The sequence below is a fragment of the Xyrauchen texanus genome, chromosome 7, assembly GCF_025860055.1.
Source record: "Xyrauchen texanus isolate HMW12.3.18 chromosome 7, RBS_HiC_50CHRs, whole genome shotgun sequence".
In the NCBI taxonomy this organism is placed as follows: Eukaryota; Metazoa; Chordata; class Actinopteri; order Cypriniformes; family Catostomidae; genus Xyrauchen; species Xyrauchen texanus.
Genome location: NC_068282.1, coordinates 24,228,459 through 24,248,529, shown reverse-complemented (window position 1 = coordinate 24,248,529; position 20,071 = coordinate 24,228,459). Strand labels below are relative to the sequence as shown.

Here is a 20,071-nt window from a genome sequence, read left to right as displayed (position 1 = left end):
GCATATAGGAGAAGTGGGGAGGGTGAGGAGAGGTCAAATATGTCTTTGAACTGCTGACATACTGTATGCCTATAACTCAAAACAATAACTTTTTATGGAATCGTAAAATATTACTTTGGAAAATATATAGTACATATACCAAAATATATATAGATGTGCATTCTGAGAATATAACATTTTATGATTACTCTAAGTGTTAAGGAGGCACCTCCTACAGGGCAACACACCAAAAATATATAGCCCTATATATTCTCTAAATGGGTGGGCTGATTTAAATGGCATGGCATTCAACTATTTGAAAGGAAAAACTCTCTCAGGCTTTGGCATCAAAGTGAGTTCATACCTTCCAGCAATTTTGCTGAAGTCATTGGAAATAAAATGGCATATATCCCATAATGACACCACTCGCACGCCCTGTTAACATGTAGTCAAATCTAGGGGTAAAAAAAACACACCCATGCATGTAAATACCACTTTACTGAGTGATGGCTTTGAGACATAATTTACTGTACCATATGTCAAGAAGAAACAGGGCCTATGTTTTCTTTTGGTTAGCAAGCCACCAAAACTTAGCTTGACAACTTAGCATGATTTTGTTGTTCATTTAGCACACAGAAAGCTTTTTTAAACACAAACTAATTGTACTGGTAGAGGTGCAGAGATGCTTCATTGTGTGGTTTGCAGAGTAGAGCAAGGTAGTCTGTATTTAACTACTGAAGCACATTTTACACCGAGGGCTAGCTGCCTCGCTAACTAAGCACAAATCTCTCATTTGGAACCCATTAGGTGAATTTACATCCTGCTCTGCTGATGAATGCTTTATTTGCCACTAAAACTGCCAATGTAAAAGCTATTGAAACTACAAACACTGTGATTGTGATTTGTTTTTCAGAGAGGCATTAACTGATTGGTCCTGTTGGCTAGCAAGGTAAGAGAAAGTGATGTTCCTGTCTAAACAGCTTGTCTAAAATTAATTTGAGCTATATATCGAAAGGTTAAAACTAATCTTAAACTTGAAATCTTATAGGGTACTTTAGGTATCATTTTTAGGTCATAGCAACCCAGTCTAAAGTCGTAATAATAGTACGAAATGGTGAAATCGTAAGTTGACTAAGAAATGTATACATTTTACAAATAACAAATTATGTTATTACAATTTTTTCCTAATTTTAACCCCTAACATGAAACCTAAGCCTAATTAAAGAAAGTTTTTACACTTATTTGAAGTGTCTTTCATTCAGAATAAGTCAGTTTCATTGAGCCTGCATAACTCGGATTGGGTTGGATTAGGTTTCATTAATATACTATAGCAGTTTTAACTCAGCTGCATTAAGTTAATGAAACTCGATTTACTAAGGTATATTTAATGAATTTTCTTATGTTGGTCCAACTTCATTAATCTTATCAATCATTAGTATATGCCGGGTAAGCAGTTGTAAGAAGACTGAAACTGTTGCACCATTAGTTTAGTAACAACTGCTTATAGAGCCAAGTAAAACTCACATTAAGCATCAACTGAAAGTGAAAGACCATCCTCAACTCACAAAACTACAGCATAACAGACAAACTTTTTAAATACCAATATAACTAAACTTTAAACATGAACAAATCGTCTCATATTCTGATCTTGCGCAAAAATAACACTAAAAAGTACACTCAGCGATTCCTGAGAAACATTGTTGGTATTTGAACTCAACTACCAAAACAAACACACCCTTCCCTTCAGTGCTTTGGAAGCTCTGCCCCCAAATTCATGCACGCAAATGAATTCCTTTTACCTCTCGAGGTCTCTCCACTGTTGAAAAGCCTCACCGATGTTGACACGGTTCCTAGCCCTCGACTTATCATAATGCTTCTTTTTTAGTATATATTCGTCTGACTTTTTTCTCTTGGTCTGTTTCTCAGCCATTTGTCGTCCTTGGAGTTTAGAAAGTTCACATCAGCCAGATTTGCCATCGCTCTTCTAATGAATTTCCATCTCGCTCTGCCCCCAACCCCCATCCTGTGCACACACAAGAACCACTCCCTGGAGTGGAGTAGTGTGGTGTGGATCAGTCTGATTCACTTGGTTTTTATCACATTTACAGAGCCAGGGCTGTGCACAAATACTAGATTTTTTTTCAGCCCACCCACAGAATGGACAGCTAGCAGATTGTAGGGATATATTTGCAGAATTTGACAAAATGTGTATTGTGTTAGAATTACTGAGTGCACCTTTAATATTAAAACTTGGGAGGCATTCAAAAATGTAGACAGCTAACTTGCTGTCTTGCTTCCTTATCAGTTAATGGCTTAACTAACAACATTTTTGTAATGAATGTAAACTGGTCTCAGAGCAGTTAAAAAGTAACTTTTTTTTTCATCCTACCTCCGTATACTGCCTCTTAAGGCATTTTCCAGTTTTCAAACATAACCTTGTTCTCCCTATCCAGTCCCATGCAAAGTATGCTGAAAAATGGAAATCTGGTTTCATCAATGCTACTTTACCACAAAAAGTACTCATGTAGTCCCAACTCAAATGGATTAAGTAAACATCCATTTTACAAATGTAAATGGATAGAATGCAATGAAATCAAATTGAGACTAAATGTTTTAGAATTGTGTCGCTTTAGTTCATTTTAATTCAGAAAATTGAACAAGCAGCAAAAATCCTTTTTTTGTGTGTGTATTGGACAAAAAAATATTGGGAACCCCTGTGTTAATGGATTAAAAAAAACCTGCTGCAGTATTCTCTTCCTTGACTAAAACAGGAAGCCTACTATATGTGTCAGTAATGTCTACCATCAAACTAATTAGAGACATTATATATATTAAACATTTATTTCAACCCTCTTCATCCAATCTTTAATTTCAATCCTCTTTGATCATCATCTCATCAACTTTATGCACATCTTGTTCTAATCCAGTTAATTCCTTCCTCGTCACACAGTGGCTCCTGGGAACTGGACTGTCTCCATTTCCCCTGACTCATGGCAAACAGCTGAGCACCACACACGCACGCACAAGTTACATATATATTCAGTAGTCATGGAAACCCTTTTCCTAGAAGCACAGACATTATTAACTGAGAGTGGGTGTTTTTGTGTGTGAGAGAGGGCCTGATCTGAACTTCGTTATAATACTGTCCTCATGTTCTGCAGAAAATAAAACAACAACGAATGCATAAATACAAACTGAATACACAGGTTTCACGTTTAGAAACAAAATCCACCATTTTGTCAAGTACCATGTTTTATTACATAACACTAAATGTTAAGACTGATAGTATTGTAGCTCATTTCTTCAATTAGACAAAAATATATTACAACAATGCAGTTCTCTTGGCATACAAAACAGGCAATGCAGGATTATATCCAGTGCTAACACCGAGACAAGGCAAACAGTTACACCACTTATAGAATTTGATTAATTGATAGGATTTAGCTGTCTCTCAGCTTTAAATTACAAGTGCACTTTAAGTGCTAAAGGTACATCTCACATATCTCTACATTGCAAGGAAATGGCATCCAACAAATGCACAGACCACAGCATAACCATTGGTTTCCATGCATCTGTGTTGTGAACATAATTACTTAGTTAGAACCGTGCAGCAGAATTAACAATATTTGACATCATTGTTCACAATGTTCAATGTTGATTCTTCGATCAACAGAACTAGTAAAAATAAGTACCCCAAAACTGGACCCAAAATTGGTACTCTAAGCTAACCTACAGTTGTTTACCTGATTAAAAGATTTGCATACAAATATACAGCTTTGTTACTCATTGATTACAAGAGCATTCTGACAGACAAATAGTAACCTACAAGCAGTTTTCAAATAAACATTATATAAATGAAAGACATTCTGATTGTATAATTAATTGTCAAAGGCAACTCAAGGGTGTTGCTGATTCTGCACTCTGCCTCTTGTAAAAGGGTCACATTGTAACAGATGTGAACATGCTTGGTATTCAGAATGCATTTGTGTTTTGACATTTACTTGTTAACTCAAAGAAGCACACTCTGGGGAGACTTAAGACTTTGGTAGTAAAATGGAGTACGATTTAAACATTCCCTCCTGTTTGAGTAAGAGCAAATGTTACACTTCATTTTCTATTATTGTAATCGCCAGAAAGGTCAGACTAAATGATCAGCCATAGCAAAAAAAAGAAAAAAATCTATTCACTGTGATTTAGTTAAAAAATAAGTTTCTGTGGTTTCCAACTCTTGGATTGTTTTAGCTAAACAAACTTTGGTCCACTCTGAAATATCAATGAAAAGGTCAATGCTCTTTTCAACTGTGAGCATTTTGTAGACATATGCACAATGTAATCCGGATACATCTGAAAACGGAAAACGCTCTCCGTCCACGCTGCCGTTCTCAAGTATTTTCCAAAAGTTGCACATACACACTGAAATGTATGAAAACTCTTAAATCCCCTTAATGCACAGGCAAAAAATTGCCATTCCATGTATGGCCTGAAACGCAATTATCCTAGTGTTACATATCCGGACAGCAATTCCGAGTAAACTTCTTGTCATCTTTGAAGGAATGCCATGTTGTACAAATACCATTTATCTTTAACAATGCTATCAAAGTGGATAGCAGGCACAACAACACTGCTACAACATGAGCAGCCATCTTGATTTTTTTGGGTTGAATGGATCACATGACTGCGTCAAATGATAAAACATACGTCATCTTTTTAAGATATCTCAGTTTTCCCTGTTCACACTTCAGCGCTAAGACAGGATTTTAAAATGTATTCTCTTGGCAGAGCGTTTTCGAAAAACCTTGTTTTCACTGTCAAAAACGCTGTCTCAGTGTGGACGGGAGGCTAAAACTTAGAGAAAACATACGTTTTCAAACGAAAACGTATTTGTGTGGATGTGGCCTAAGGGTCCGTTCACACAGAATGCTTTATTGTGTCCGTTGCTCCACGACTGTTTTTCCAGTGTTTTGCGCCCAAATGCTGTGTTTTTAAGATGCCGTGTCAAGTTGAAGGAACTTTTAAAAACATGTCTCAAGGCACCTGTATTCTGTTCCATTTATTGCACTGCATCTGGCTTTTTTTAAACATAAGAACATGTTCAGTCTGATCGGCCCTTAAGAATACATGATTCATGATCTTGAATTTCTATATTTTTGTTAACCTAATTGTTTTTGATGACTGATTACTACTGAGGACTGTTTTTTTCTGACAGTCTTAAAATAGAAAAAAAAAACAAAAAACAATATAAGCTCAGAGATTTGCAATTACATAATTTAAAATAAATAACTAGCTGACTTATGCAGTGAAGTACAGAAATAATGAAGAGACTTGTTAATAAATAGCTCATGACATTTTTCAATAGATGCCAATTCAGAAAAGATTACGATTTGCATGTAAAATGCACATTTGAAACATGCATCCATAAACATCTACACAACCTGACATAGAGTATAATATAATTCCAAGGTGAAGTGTGCATTTTCTGTGCAACTAGTTTCACTAAACGGAACAGCAAAAATGAAGAATTTTTTCAAACCGGTTTCTAGAACACCTGGTCTAAAAAATGGATAGAACTCACGCCATTGGTTAAGACAATGTTTCATTGTCAGGATGCTCAAACAAACAGAGTAATGTTTCAATAGCACCACAGAGCCACAATGTTTACACTTTTTGGGGGAAACAACCCAGAAATTGCTTAGAGTTATCTCTGCATATTAAGCTGGGAGAGGAAAAGGTATTTTAAAACTGAAATAAATACAAATAAACACCACGTTTAATTCAGGGGTTTTAAATTTTGACCCCCACAGGTCAAGCTTTTAACCATTTTAAGATCTATATTGAGAAGGTAAACTAATCAGACATCAAGGTCTGCAAGGTGGTAAATAGAGGACCGGAACAGTCTCTGATAAACACCTTTGGCTTCATAATCTTGTACATTATCACAAAAATGTCACATCATCCTGTGACTGCACCCAGCGCCAGTGTGCATCATACTCTAGTTGAACTTTGCCATTCATTTTGCAGGTATCCAGCTCAACTTTGCCATTCTTGTATGTTTTCACTTTAGGGCTAAGAGTCTTCCCAAGCTTCTCAGCCAGACAGTCTCTGGGTGAGTCTGAGCCAACTATCTGCTTCACTGCTTTGTCCATGATTCCGTTGATCTTGCAGGGCTTTGCCTGATTTGGGACATAGTTGACTGAAGGTTGCAGCCTCCCTGTATCAGACACTGCTTTATTCCAAACCTGAGCTTCTTCCTTTGGAGCTTCAGACTTGACTTGTGGAGATCTGGTTCCAGATCCGGTGGCACTGCTTATTCCTCCTCCATTAACTCTTGAGCCATCTGTCCCCACAGGGGCAGCACAGAGAATGGAATCAGTCCCACTGGAGGGGCAGTACTCATCCAGGTCATCAGCTAACGTGTCCAGGTAGCTGCCAATGGAAATGTTGTCAAGCTTGTCATGGGGATCTTGCAGGCTGCTCCAGCTGCCCTTCCAGGAGGTGTCAGGACCATCCCCTAAGCTGTACTGGCTGCTGGTCAGACTGCTGCAGCGGCTGGTGAGTGCTCCACGCTCTTCCAGGAGCCATTTGACTGCCTCAATGCCCTCATGCAAGGCTAGCAACTGGTTCAAGATCTTGACGTCAGCTGCTCGTAAATGAGCCTGGAAGAAAGACAGATAGATGGAAATCAAGGGTGCTCATTTATCAACAACTATAATTATAGTTATAACAATCCAAAACACCCTTTCAATACAAACTTGTGCATTATTGTTTTAAAATATATTGGCTAATTTGATTATGCTATTAGCTATTAATATAAGCATCGAAATCTCAGCTCCAATTAAAACATTTTATCATGTTTAAATATGTTCCACAGCATTCCGCAGATTTCCCCCCAAAATTAGCACAGAAAATTTGAAAAATGTATGCTCATATTCAAAATTTTCTGAAGGCACAAAAGTGAAATACAAGCTGAAAATTAAAGGGACAGTTCACCCAAAAATTTGAATTCTCTAATCATTCACTCACTTTAATGTATGACTTTGTCTTCTGCTGAACACAAATTAAGATTTTTAGAAGAATATCTCAGCTCTGTAGGTCCATACAATGCAAGTAAATAGGTAGCAAAGCATATAAAAAAAAGTAGCATTCTATGCTATGCCGAACTTAGAATCCCATGCTGCATTGCAATGTAAACAAACATGGTGGCGCAAACAGCCAGCAATCACATTTGCGATCACATCTATCATAATCAATCATTATAAATATATAAAACCACTATATAATATATATATATATATATATATATATATATATATAAAATATATATTTATAATAATATTAAATGTTTGATGATATATAATTTGTCCTCCAGATTTCGTTTTATTACTGCACGCATTAAAGAACTCACCCTGGGGATCCGTCAGTACAGGAGAAACTCACATGTGAAAAGTGTTTTAAAAATATAAATCTCCACTTTCACGTTCAAATTCGTCTTCTTTTGATTTTGGCATTTCACATTCCTTGTGCATATCGCCATCTACTGGGCAGGGAGGAGAATATATAGTAAAAAAGTAAATATTGATGTTTCTCACCCACACTTATATCGCTTCTGAACATATGGATTTAACCACTGGAGTCATAAGGATTTATTTGATGCTGCCTTTATATGCTTTTTGGAGCCTCAAAGCTTAAATAAAATTCAAAAAAATATTTGTATGTGTTCAGCTGAACTACCGCTTTAAGTTATTTCACTGTGAAAAGCAAAAGTAAAAACAACACTTTTTGCTTTCTCTTTGTTAGGTTCGACAGTCTGACTGGAGTTTTGTTGCTGAATGCAGAGCCGGAGGTCCATTAACGTAAATGCTTTTGAGATTTATAGATCTTCCTGACAACATCAATTTCCCTAGTGAAGCACTCATCTGCTCTTCCTAATTCCCACAGCAAATGGGTTTTCCTATTTCACTGTAAATTTTCCAGTTCTCTTCATCTGAAACATCTAAAAATAAAGTCCAACGGTTATAACTTGTGGTAATGCTTATAACTAATGCTGTAACTTAGTTGTAGAAAGAATATAAAAACTTATCAGGGCATAAGTATTCCTCTAAGTGCACCAGATATTATAAATTAATATTGACATGACAATAATCTGCAAAGTAATTTTTATTTAAATTTTAAACAAAGCACGCCCATCCACAGACCAGACAAGTTTAAAAAAATATACATATATAATAATACATAAGTCTATATAAAATGTTAAGTTCTCATCAAGATCTATACGTTTATGGAACAAGAAATCTTGAATGTGTACTTCCATTTTCACTCAAATACATCCTCCCCTCTCAGGTTCCACTTGGGTCCCCTAAGGCCAAATCAATGAAGAGTCAAAATGGATGTTATTGATTACAGTCTTTAGTTGGTCTTCTGACTGCACTTGCTCCAGTTCTTTTGGAATGGATTCTCATTTTATGACTTGTATTCATCAAGATGTGAGGGAAGTTCTTATAAATTTCATTATAATGTTTCATTTGCCAGCAGGGTATTTTCAGATTTTCAGTAAGTTATGAATTTACCACATATGTCATAAGATATACAAGGTCCTGACCCCTGCTGGATGATTGAACAGCTCCCATGTTCATAAAACTGGTCTCATAAACACTCTGTGCTTCCTCTGGATGTCACTGTGCTTCGGCTCCCACAAACATTGATGGATAATGCCCTGTCTGCACCCAATGAGCTACAACCACCAGGTATCTCTTAAAGTGCTACTCCTACAACAACAATAATATATTTTATAAAAAGTATATTTTAAAAGAAAATATTATTAAAATATTTTTTAGAAGACCAATTAGGGCTGGCAGTTGGGGGAATCAGGGTATCATTAATGGAATCGTTAACTGGAATCAAGATGAGAAGTTCCAGAATTGCCCCTAAATCTGATGGATACAAAAAAAATCTCAGGACCAGCTTGAGAACAGAATGATATCAATCAGATTAAATGCACTGGGCCTGTCATAAATGGACAGTGTGCTCTTATGCTATGCATTCAAGCCTGCTGTTTCATTTAAACGCCACAGTGGACCGCTGATGTCAGCCACACTAATTACAGTACAAAAAACCAAGAGAGAGCATTTATGAGAGCGTGGGAGACAAAAGGAACAAATGAGAAGGAGAGAGGGGGGAGAGGTATAGAGTCAAATTTAGAATGCAAAAACAAACAAGCATTAGAGAGTATATAAAATAAGACCTTGTAGGGTAAATAGGGAAATATGTGAACAGTATATGTAAGAGTCAATAGAGATCAAGATAACAGACTGTAACAACTCTGGTTTGGATTGTGTTAACATCAGCACTCTATCTCAGTCTGAGTTACTGAGACTAATGAACACACTCGTAAATATTATCCTTGTCTCAGCATTGATGTGGTGAGTGCTGATCTGGCTTTGCCCAACTCAACTGCCTGGCTGCGTAATTATCTCTATATCAGGCACTGCTGTAAATATCCCATACTTTTATATATCAGAGCATTAACCCCCTAATTTGTGAATTAATAACCCTGTTTCTTTACATTTGCATAAGGTTCAACTGATTGACACTTTGCTGCCAAGTGGACCATAAGTCATAAATCTGCAGGTTTTCCAAGTATGATGTACTGTAAATAAAACCAGCTGCAACTGCAAACATAGGCCTACTCTAGTTTTTGTAACACTAGAAACCTATGTAGACCTATCTCCTAGGTTTATAAAAGTTTTTAATTGTTATAATGAAATTTAAAACAATTTTTAACCCCCTTGAAAACCAGCTATTGCTTGTTATTTCAATGTAAATTCGCTTGATCTAATACAGTATTCTAATAAAAGCTGAAATAAAATAAGTATACAGTGTCATTTTATGTATTTAATAATTAAACAAACACTGTACATTTGTTTACTAGTTTATTTTTAAAATAATTAAAAAACACTATTTAAACGTGAACTGTCAGAATTAATGTGTTTAATTAAAAAACTTTGACATGTTAATTTTTCTTAATCGTGATACAACACAAACCAGCATAAACAGAGGTTGGAAGGGCGGAACCTTTGTAATGTGTGCTTGGAATCTTCAAACAGACACACACACACACACACACACACACACACACACACACACACACACACACACACACACACCAGCACTTTTGTTAATGCTATTTGATGTACAAATCGATAGAAATCAAGTTTTTTTTCAGCCTATGTAAAGCACATTTTAATTACCACAGAAGCATGTCAAGTCTTAACTATCACCAAAGCGCAGAATAAGACGTGTGTGTTTGCAAACGCTTTTCATGTGGAGTTCAAAGGGCTTGATGCTGACACTCTAACGCGAATCATGTACGCAGCTTCATGATTGCTGTTGGAAAGCAGATAGCCACACTCTGGCGATTGATTAATATTGTGGAGGATTAGTTTAAGATATTTAATATTCAATACAATACAAATGCAACTTATGGGGACTAATTCTTTCAATTAGTCAACTTCCCAATTAGGCTTTGGGAAACATTTAATGTTTAATGTAACTTGATTTGGTGCTATTTTAGTGCATTTCTATCTTTATACTGTGGAAGGCTTTGTTTGTTAATTAAGCATTATATTGTTAAATATTTTTTTGTTTTGGAACTAAATGTATTTTGAAGGGAAAGTATATATAGCATACATTTTCAGCACTAATCAAAATATGTGATTAATCACGATTAACTACAAAAAAAATATGTGATTAATCACGATTAACTACAAAAAAAATATGTGATTAATCACGATTAAACATTTGAATCGACTGACAACACTAATTTAAACATGAAGCAAATATTTCTTAATAAATTCTAAAAGATTTCAATAATATTTTTTTTTTTGGCTTTCATTCTGAAAGTAGTTCATAGAAAGTCAAAATCAAGTGTAATTATTTCTGATTAGGTGCATCTGCCGTTCATTAGCATCAGCCTTGTGCAACGGTAACAGCGGCTCCTCTAGCTTGGATAGATGATGTTGCATTCAGAATGACCAATATTTTTGAGCCCTATACCCTCTGAAACTCTCACTTTGGAGGGTAAACCCTTTGCAGGGATTAGCGGATAGGGATGAGCCAAAATGGAACACACCCTTAAAAAGGAAATTCATATAGAATTATTGGTAAGGGTCATAGGTCACATGTTTGGATTGGTCTCAAAGGACAAATTCCAATTTAATGTTTGTCTCGAAGGACAGAGCTCTTGATATGGGCACTCTGCAGGGAGCATGGCATTAATGTATGAATGTACCCTTAACAGCATTTTCTTATTTTTGTTTGGAACGACTCTTTGAGTGGCATCCCCTTTTCGCAGTGCCCTTCAAGAGCGTAAAAATGCCATTTGGGAAAATGCACAAAGTCAGAACATAAATGGATAAAATGCCCATTAAAGATCTGTCCATTGAAGTGAACATCATTCATTAGAGGGTTAAGCAGTGCAGCAAGTTTTCAATTCAAATTCATTTAATATTTTAGCTGAAGCAACAATCTGGAGGCTATATTATTTTTCCAGAGAGGTTAAAATGACAGACATCATTAAAATTACTAAATAAATGCTAAATGTATCAATCACAATGTCACTCTTTTTGCAATCTTCTTTGTTAAAAAGTTTGACTGTCCTTATGTAGCTTCCAACTCAGTTCCAGGCTTAGAGCCACAGTGACCCAAAGACTCTCCTCAGGGAGAGCATTCCACACTGTCTGAGGTTCACACTGGAGACAGCACTTTATTCTCACAGCCAGAAGAATTCCAGTTTCCCACTCTTTCAAAACCATAGCTCATACGTCTAGGGTTCTAAATCTTGGAATTTTGGAGAGCTCATTTTCCATGCTATGATGTCCTGCTCTGTTAAGTATCACACCACGTGCCGCATGCGTAAATGAGTATGCCTTTCACAAACAGAATTCCCCTTTGTCTTACCTACTCTCAAAGTTTAGTGAATAATTTGGCCTGGAGAGCAGTTTGGACATAGTTTGGAGAATTGTTTGGGTCATATTTCACCACAAAATAAAAATACTTTATATAACTATACTGTTATATGCATACTACATAAAGAAAATTACTGTAACACAGTAATGAAATCATCCTGTCCAGACACAATTTTTTTTATTCATATCAGCTTAACTTGAATTCAGCAAAACAAATACAGCAATACTGTATACTAAAAATTGTACTTTGTAATTTCTAATTTCAAAATATGTATTTTCTTTATATGTGATTTTTCACATTACAATAAGTTACTGAAAAATGGGAGGCACCTTAAACATGCCTTATAGTCATACAAATATTGTCTCAATGCAAAGGCTTACATTTTATTTCAAAATATATATATTTAAATCACAAGATTTACTCATTTACCATTTATAATATTATCGCAATATACAGTAACCACAATAATAAAGCATTTGTCTTTGTTCTAAGCACAGTAAGCCGTAACTAAGCACTTCAAAGAGGAGGAGGTTTCCAAGCCTTCAGACAGGTATGTAAAGAATGTTTACTTTTCCATTTTAGGCAACTGCAGTAAATTTGGTCATTGCTGGAGTAAAACGGTCTATGAAATAAAGTCTTAAGAAAACAAACTCCCAATCACTTCTAACAAACACCAGAGTCAAGATGCAGGTGTAGGTGCAGACTGATCTCACAGTGAAATCGTAAACAGTAGGTTGTCTCTTCTTTCTGTGGTCACCAAAATTCAAAACACTGCCTCCAGTGACCAAAGCAGTAAGTGTTGTTGAGCATATGGAGAAGTGTGAGCTCCTTTTTCCTGCTGAAATGCATACTTTTTTAATCAATGTTCTGAACACTAGAAAAGCAAAATCTGACATTTTGTAAAGGAGTTCAATTTCCACTATATTTCCAGGTTCAAACTTTTGGACCCCACTATGTGTGTTTGCCCTTTTCTCTTAAGTATGTAGTTTGAAAGTCACTATCATTGTGGTCTAAGGAGCGGGAATGCTTGGATGAACATTTCAAATATTGATAATTTACATAATGTGTTGCAAAAGGAAAAAAAAGAACAAATAAAACAGGAAATATAGGCTGTCATTTGCTCTATGTGGTCTATACAAAGCCTACGTGCTTACTTGCCCAACTCACCAAGAGTGAAGCGCTGTGCTGCAATATCAGCGATTTGTGAAGTGCGAATGGTTTGCACATGCTGCGCTCATCTGTTGTTGACTAGCGCTGTTTCATCACACTTTAATAGTGTAAAGAGTCCCATTTAGCTCACAACTAGTAACGGATTACATGTAAACAGGATTACATAATCAGATTACAAAATTAAGTACATGTTAATAAAATACATTTAAAATCTGATTACAGTTACTTTTTATGGATTACATGACTACATACTGTACTAATCAGGCAAAGGCAGTAAATTGTTCATACTTTATTGATTGGGGGTTGCACATAAAGACCTGATAGCCACCAGCTATAATTTAACTAAAGATGGTAATCCTCCCATAAATGCAGAACTGATTGCATTAGTGCAGTAAAGTTTCGTTTCGCAAATTGCTTTTGTACTCGGCTTTAAAAATGTGCACTTTTGCAACATCTTTTGAGACTTTTTTGATGATGTTAATTCACAAATATAACTTGATCTGTTCTGATCTGTTAACACACTTATCCCAGGGTATAGAACTCTCTGAAACAACATGCTGACTTCCCGTCTGATCATGGTGATACGTGTGTGACCTTCAATAAACTGCAGCTGTCTTTTCATGTCTAACTGATACACAGAAATATTGACAGGATTGAGAGGATCTCTTATATCGCAACATGTCACCTCTATCTCCATTCTTTAATCTACTGGCACGTGTGTTCTGTCTCGCTGCATTCCTTCCTAACCTCTATTTTCTCCCTCTCTACCATTTGCTCTCGCTGTTCTTTACCTTTCCCTCCCTCTTTCTCCTCTCTTTCTATCTCCCCTTCATCCATCTGTCAGCACACTATCCCCTGTCTTTCCCATCTGTGTGTCAGGTTAGGAGAGAGCTGCAATCACAGGTGGCCAAGACGCTGAAAGTCATCGAGGACACCCCTCTCTCGCTCTTTCTTCATGCAGATCACAAGTGGTATAAATAACAAGCTATTATTTGGATTTCAGGAAATGCATTACTAAAGTAATTTACAAGATGTAACATGTTTTGAAATGATTCATGTGCACATTTCATTTCCTTGCCATTTTTATTTTATATTTTTATGAACAATTTGTATTGATTCCATTCAACAAATTAAATAAACATTTCAGAAAATGCAGAATCCCCACCATTTTTTACATTTGTCTATACTGTCTCACACCTACTTTACATTATAATTATGTGCGTGTGTGTGTGTGTATAGACTGCAGCAGTGCAAAGTGACAAAATCACAGTGTAAGGAAGAGTGTATTGATAGTTGACTTACTGTAGTTTGTGACTAATTCTGTGAAATGACATCAACACAAAAGTAAAACAAAGTCAACTGTCTACACTAGAAGCGATGAAATGTGACACAACAAAAGAAGATTGTTTGGACAGTTTTTCATTGATGTACTTTTTGGACTATAATTTCCCAAACCAAACCGATATAAAATGCATGCCAGCATGTTGTTTTTATACAGTAGTACCCTTCACCTTTTTATGTAATCTTGGCTGTTGCAGCAAACCATCATAGTGTTAAGAAGTGTTAATTATTGAGGCATCTGCAGCAATCATCACAATGCCAAATTAATTGAGATGCCTTCAACAAATTAGAAATGACAGCTGGTAGTAGCATAAATCTTGACAGCTTTGAGCCCTTCTAAGAACTCTCCCACTGAAAAGCACCATAGCAACAACATCAGAGTCCATTTCCTTATTGGCTCTGCATTCCACTGAGGAACAAGCTACTTTCCCTAACTACAACAATTCTTCACACAGCTGAGGGTGTATCTGCCCCAAGAGATTAAGGTTAGTTGGGTTACAATATATACAATATGAAAAGAGCAGCATATTTATACAATTTTGGAAATCATGCCACTCCCCCACTTTAACCTTATTACAGATAAGTGGTTGCAAGCAACTGCAATTAAACATTTTCAAAAAAGTATCTATTTCTTGTATGACATTTTTGGGCCTTGTTTCAATGCACATTTTACTGTTTGACAATGCAGTGAGAAATTCTTTAGCGTTGATTTGGTTTGTGGAATGTGGGTTGGGAAATTGGGACCCTTCAAAATGAGAAAACAAAAACAGGCTGCAGGCTTCTCCCTTTGTGTTTATGACAAGATGAACTCAAGTCAGTATGTAAGAATTTTGTTATGGATATGTGACAGACAGTGGGGCCATAAGCACGTATATGCCATATGCCTACTTTGTTCCCAGGGCTGTTTGCATTTAATGACTTTTCAGGATCAATATTTGCGTATACCCTCAGTATACCCACTTGTTTTGCTGCTATATAAGTCCATAATATACTGTTGTGTTTTTTTTAAACAGGCTTTGAAAACTGTTGTAATTAATGCATTATCGCTTGAATTCTACCCTTCCCCGCCCTGACAACTGCTGTCATCACTGTCATCAACTGAGGGAATTCATGGCAGTGGGTGGAGAGACACTCTCACACTGAAGCAGTAACAAGAACACTATTATTACTATAATAATAAAGTGCCCAACATGGTCTTCTGCTGTTGTAGCTCATCCACCTAAAGTTTCGACCTGTTGGGCATTCTGAGATGCTATTCTGCTCAATACAATTGTACAGAGTGTTTATCAGAGTTACCATAGCCTTTCTGTCAGCTCAAACCCATTCTCCACAGGTGTTCCTAATAAAGTGCTCAGTGAGTGTATATAATTGCTTAAGCACACATGCTCACCCATCACGGTGTGGATATGGGCATAACTCACTCGGCAGGTCTATACTTTTATCATATATTGTAGGTCATCTGTGGAGTGGCATATGTAGGGTGGTCAGATGTCCCATTTATACCGGAACAGTCCCGTATTTTCTAGGGTCCCGTATTTCCCCTCTCCTAAAATTTCTCTATCGCCTATGTAGCTTTCTCAGTCATGATTCTAATCAAAGGTAGCCAAGGATATGGCTTGTAAAACCAATAAAATCACACTGTGTTATCTGAAGTACATGATTGGATTAAACGATCCAATCACAATCCCCAATCAATAGACGTCCAGTTAGTGAACTGATTGAAGAGTCAGTTTGAAAGAGCACACAGATGAAATTGCAGCTGGTAAAATGTCAAGGAAGTGTGCATGTACATTTAATGAGGATTTTTACATTTCTAAAAAGGAGTCACAGACAGCACCTAGTAAAGTGAGGTGTGAGATTTGTGGAGCTAGCTTTTCCATCGCCATGGAGTCCAAATCTGAAGCTGTCATATGCAACATACTCAGTTTTGTGCAGCCGTACTATCAGAAATTACTGCAGCATGGCAACACACGTTTCCTCTCTCCAGCTCTTTAAAGTATACCTCACATTTCTTTCTCAAGAAAAATGCCCAAAGTTTCTAAGAGACATTTTCAGTGATCCTTGCACTAAATTTTGGATTGGCTTAGCACTCAAGCAAACAGCCACTTTTAACCCTGCACTGGAGATAGTAGAGCAAGACCACATATCAGCCACAGAAGTGGCTTTACACATTCATGACCTGAGAAAAGTCTTGCAGCTGGAAAGACATTCAGAGCAGCCTCGAACACTTCTACTCCAGAATCCCCACTTTCAGTTTGATTGACGAAACCACTCTCTTTGATGAGTGGGCTTGCACGAAAAACATTGTCACTCGTCGCATCACTGAGTGGAACATGAACAAGTTGGCCATGTCTGAGAGATGACAGACATTTTCCGTGAGCTGTCGAGCAAGACAATCAACTTTGGAGTCTTAGCCAAGGTCATGGAGTTTGTTTTATACCTGCCTGGGACATCTGAATCTGTGAAGCATGTTCACTCATTAATGAACGCAGCATGGACACCAGGTTAATCTTGACTCAGCGTAACAGTCATGAAGGCAATGCTTTTCATACATCTTCATTTTTGACTGAACTGCTCTGCATTTTTTTTCATTGCTGCGAGTGAAAATACAAGGTGACAACAGTTACAGATCCTCTACTTTGTATTGAGGTAAGGTAAGGTAAGGTAAGGCCTAGGTAAGGATACGTCAATTTCATTTTTGCAGAGAGGGGGCTGTCCTGTTTTCCACAAGCAAGAATCTGATCACCCTAGGCATATGACAAAGCCAACAAGTCATTTGACTCCCTGTGTTGTCACACCATTCATCCATTTCATGCAGTTCACAAGACAGAATATTTAAATGTAAAGTAAGAATGAAAAAGTCAAGTCTTCAGACACAATATAGTATATACACTATATAATACCTTTGTAAACCTTAGGGTACGATTGCTGGGGCCCCCTGGTGGCTTGACTTAATTTAATAGCTCAACCCAAATTGTATCATGTATATATATATATATATATATATATACACACACACATATCTATCTTACAGTCTTACCATCTCCAGTTTAAGTTTTCGGATCTTCTCATCCAGGCCCTTCTTCTCTGTCTCATTGCTCTCTGTCTGATGATGAGAAATTATCTTGTGGTCCTCTCTCATCCACTTTAGGAGTCCCTCCGGCGTCTTCCTCCCCACTTTCACCTCCAGATCCTTCAAATCTGGCACTGGTTCACTAGTATTGCTTTCCTCCATGATTTTAAAAAGGGCCTTCTCAAAGGAAACGGGCAAAAAGACAGAAAAAAGGTAACTGCTTGACTTTTCCCTATGAATTGTTAAAATAACCAGCTCCTTGGCTTAGTAACAAAATTTGCCCCCACTGAGTATCATGCCTGAAAAGCATATGCAAAATGCATTAATTGTTTGTAAGCATATATCAGTCATTCAGTTTTGCTGAAATTCGCACATGCATGAACAACGCACAAGAAAACACATAAAAGCTGCGTCAATTGAGCTTAACGGCATCAAACGTGACAGTGACATACCTGTTTGATATTCTAAAGAGTGATAAGACAGTCTTGTTTCCAAATGCGGTCTGTAATATCTCCTTCAGTGGGAAAAACAGACCACCTGAGCATGATGCGAGGATATTTGATGATTCAACCGTTAAAATGTATTCCATATACACGCAGTTTAACTCCTCGATGGTGCATGACAGAGTGTTCGGGTAAATAATAATGACGTGACGCTCGGAGGGTCGGTCTGTACAGGGGCTGTGCTGATACTGACCGGTCCGTCCTCCTGATGTGGTCGAGGCTGGACTGAGTGAATTCCACCTGCATGACACCGAAAGCTGAGAATACACATCGTGGGGAGGACAAATTCGTTGCCGTAAATATTGTAGTAGACACGACCGACTGAATTGAAAAATAATTATCTCCAACAAGTACACTCATACGTCACATAACACTGTCATTGGTTTCAACATATTACATTATATGATTAACATAGCACCCAATGACACTAACAACAACAACAACAACAACAAAAAAAAACTAATAATTAAGCAGCTCCACAAAAATAAATTACACACAAATAGTGATGCTACACATTTCTGATTATTTGATAAAGTTAACACTCTTGATGGATGGATTAAATTAAAATAGTATGCTTTTAGTGTGTCTGATGGAGTTTGTCTAATTTGTGGTTACTATGATTTCACTACAAAATACCATGGTGATACTATGGTTACTGTAGTAAAACCATGCTTAATTTTTGTAAAGGAAAGTTGGGGTTAGGTTTAGGGGTTGGTGTAGTGTGTCTGTGGGACTCAATATTATCACAACACCAGCATAGTGTTTTAATAAAAACCTGTTCACTTACATAGTTTGTTAGCTGAGACCTTTGTATACATATCAAATCAATTTATTATTAAAAATTAAAAACTCAGATTTAAACAAGTTTTGTCCCTTATCTCAAGAATCAGTGATTTATTTGCACTGAAACAGGAAAGCTGTAGCCTAATGTGTAAAGTAAGACTAGTTAATCTAATGTAAATTAAATGAAAAAGTGATTAAGGAAGAAATATGTATACATCAAGAATATCCTACATCTTTCAATTTGAGTTTATAATTGTTGATCAGTAAGACTATTGCTCATATATATATATATTTATATAATGTGTGTTTGTGTGTGTGTGTGTAAAACCTATATATATATATATATATATATATATATATATATATATATATTATGCTGTTCAGACCGAACTGTGTGAAATGTTAAATATCAAGCGCCATTGTCTGCCTGCAAAAAACATTAAAGACTGACATTTCATATTTTTTCCAACCTTTTTCCAACCAAATTCTATTTGTAATCTTCTTGCCAATCTTCTTGTAAGTCAGGATATTGTGAGTTGACACTGTTTTTCCATACCAATGAAAAAAGTCATGCTGGTCTGTGCAGCATATTACCACGTGGCTGATATTCATGATCTGTTCCTGTATTTAGTTTCAAACAGAAATAAAATACTTTACAGGTTTAGACAAGAAGCAAGTACCAGTCCATATTCTTCCCTGTGTCACACACTAGTGTTCACCCAGGGACAATTAAGTAAAGTCAAGATGACCTCACTGCACATCTGCTGGCTGCACAGTGAGGATCTCCTCTATGTTATAGTCATCATGGACAAAAACAAAACAGGACCATAAGGAGAACAACTTCACACAACAGACCCATATTTTAGTCTGTGGTAACCATAAAAATGTCACTGTTCATTCACACCACTTTTAAATGGGAGCTTAAAATATAACACTGACTGCATGTCTGAGGTAGGCCTACTATTATAGAGTTAGTGGCAGCCAAATGGTAATATGGAAACATTCAACAATTAAAATAAGAACTCTGTATGAGGTCGAAGTTTGTTTGTTTTTTTGTGGTAAAATCGGTTTACACTTTCCAAATTTCAGAGCAACCCTCTGGTGGAACTACAGTCGTGCACAAAAGTAACAGTACTACAAACCAACGCTGCGTTTTTCACTTACTTGTTTTAATGGATTTGACATGAGAAGCACAGCGTGTCTGATTTTTTTGAAAAATCATTTGGGTAGTAAAAATACATTCATATACTCAATATATTCT

The 20,071-nt window shown here is 36.6% G+C and overlaps 1 protein-coding gene across 1 annotated transcript; it reads right to left on the bottom strand.

The window, feature by feature from the left end:
- Positions 1 to 3,165: 3,165 nt before the first annotated feature.
- lurap1 (leucine rich adaptor protein 1) lies at positions 3,166 to 18,275 on the bottom strand. The gene is made up of 3 exons (XM_052130393.1): positions 17,977 to 18,275; positions 17,492 to 17,701; positions 3,166 to 6,632 (listed from the first exon to the last, which is right to left on the bottom strand). The coding sequence occupies exons 2-3, from the start codon at positions 17,684 to 17,686 to the stop codon at positions 5,913 to 5,915; spliced, it is 915 nt and encodes a 304-aa protein (XP_051986353.1). The 5' UTR covers positions 17,687 to 17,701; positions 17,977 to 18,275; the 3' UTR covers positions 3,166 to 5,912.
- Between the last annotated feature and the right edge of the window lie 1,796 nt (positions 18,276 to 20,071).

Bases quoted from the DNA above. Each gene is read 5' to 3' on its own strand.
- lurap1 (XM_052130393.1), bottom strand. From the start codon at position 17,686: ATGGAGGAAAGCAATACTAGTGAACCAGTGCCAGATTTGAAGGATCTG. The intron at 6,633-17,491 runs GTAAGACTGTAA...TCTTTCTTCCAG, and splicing joins GAAAACTTAAACTGGAGATG to GCTCATTTACGAGCAGCTGA.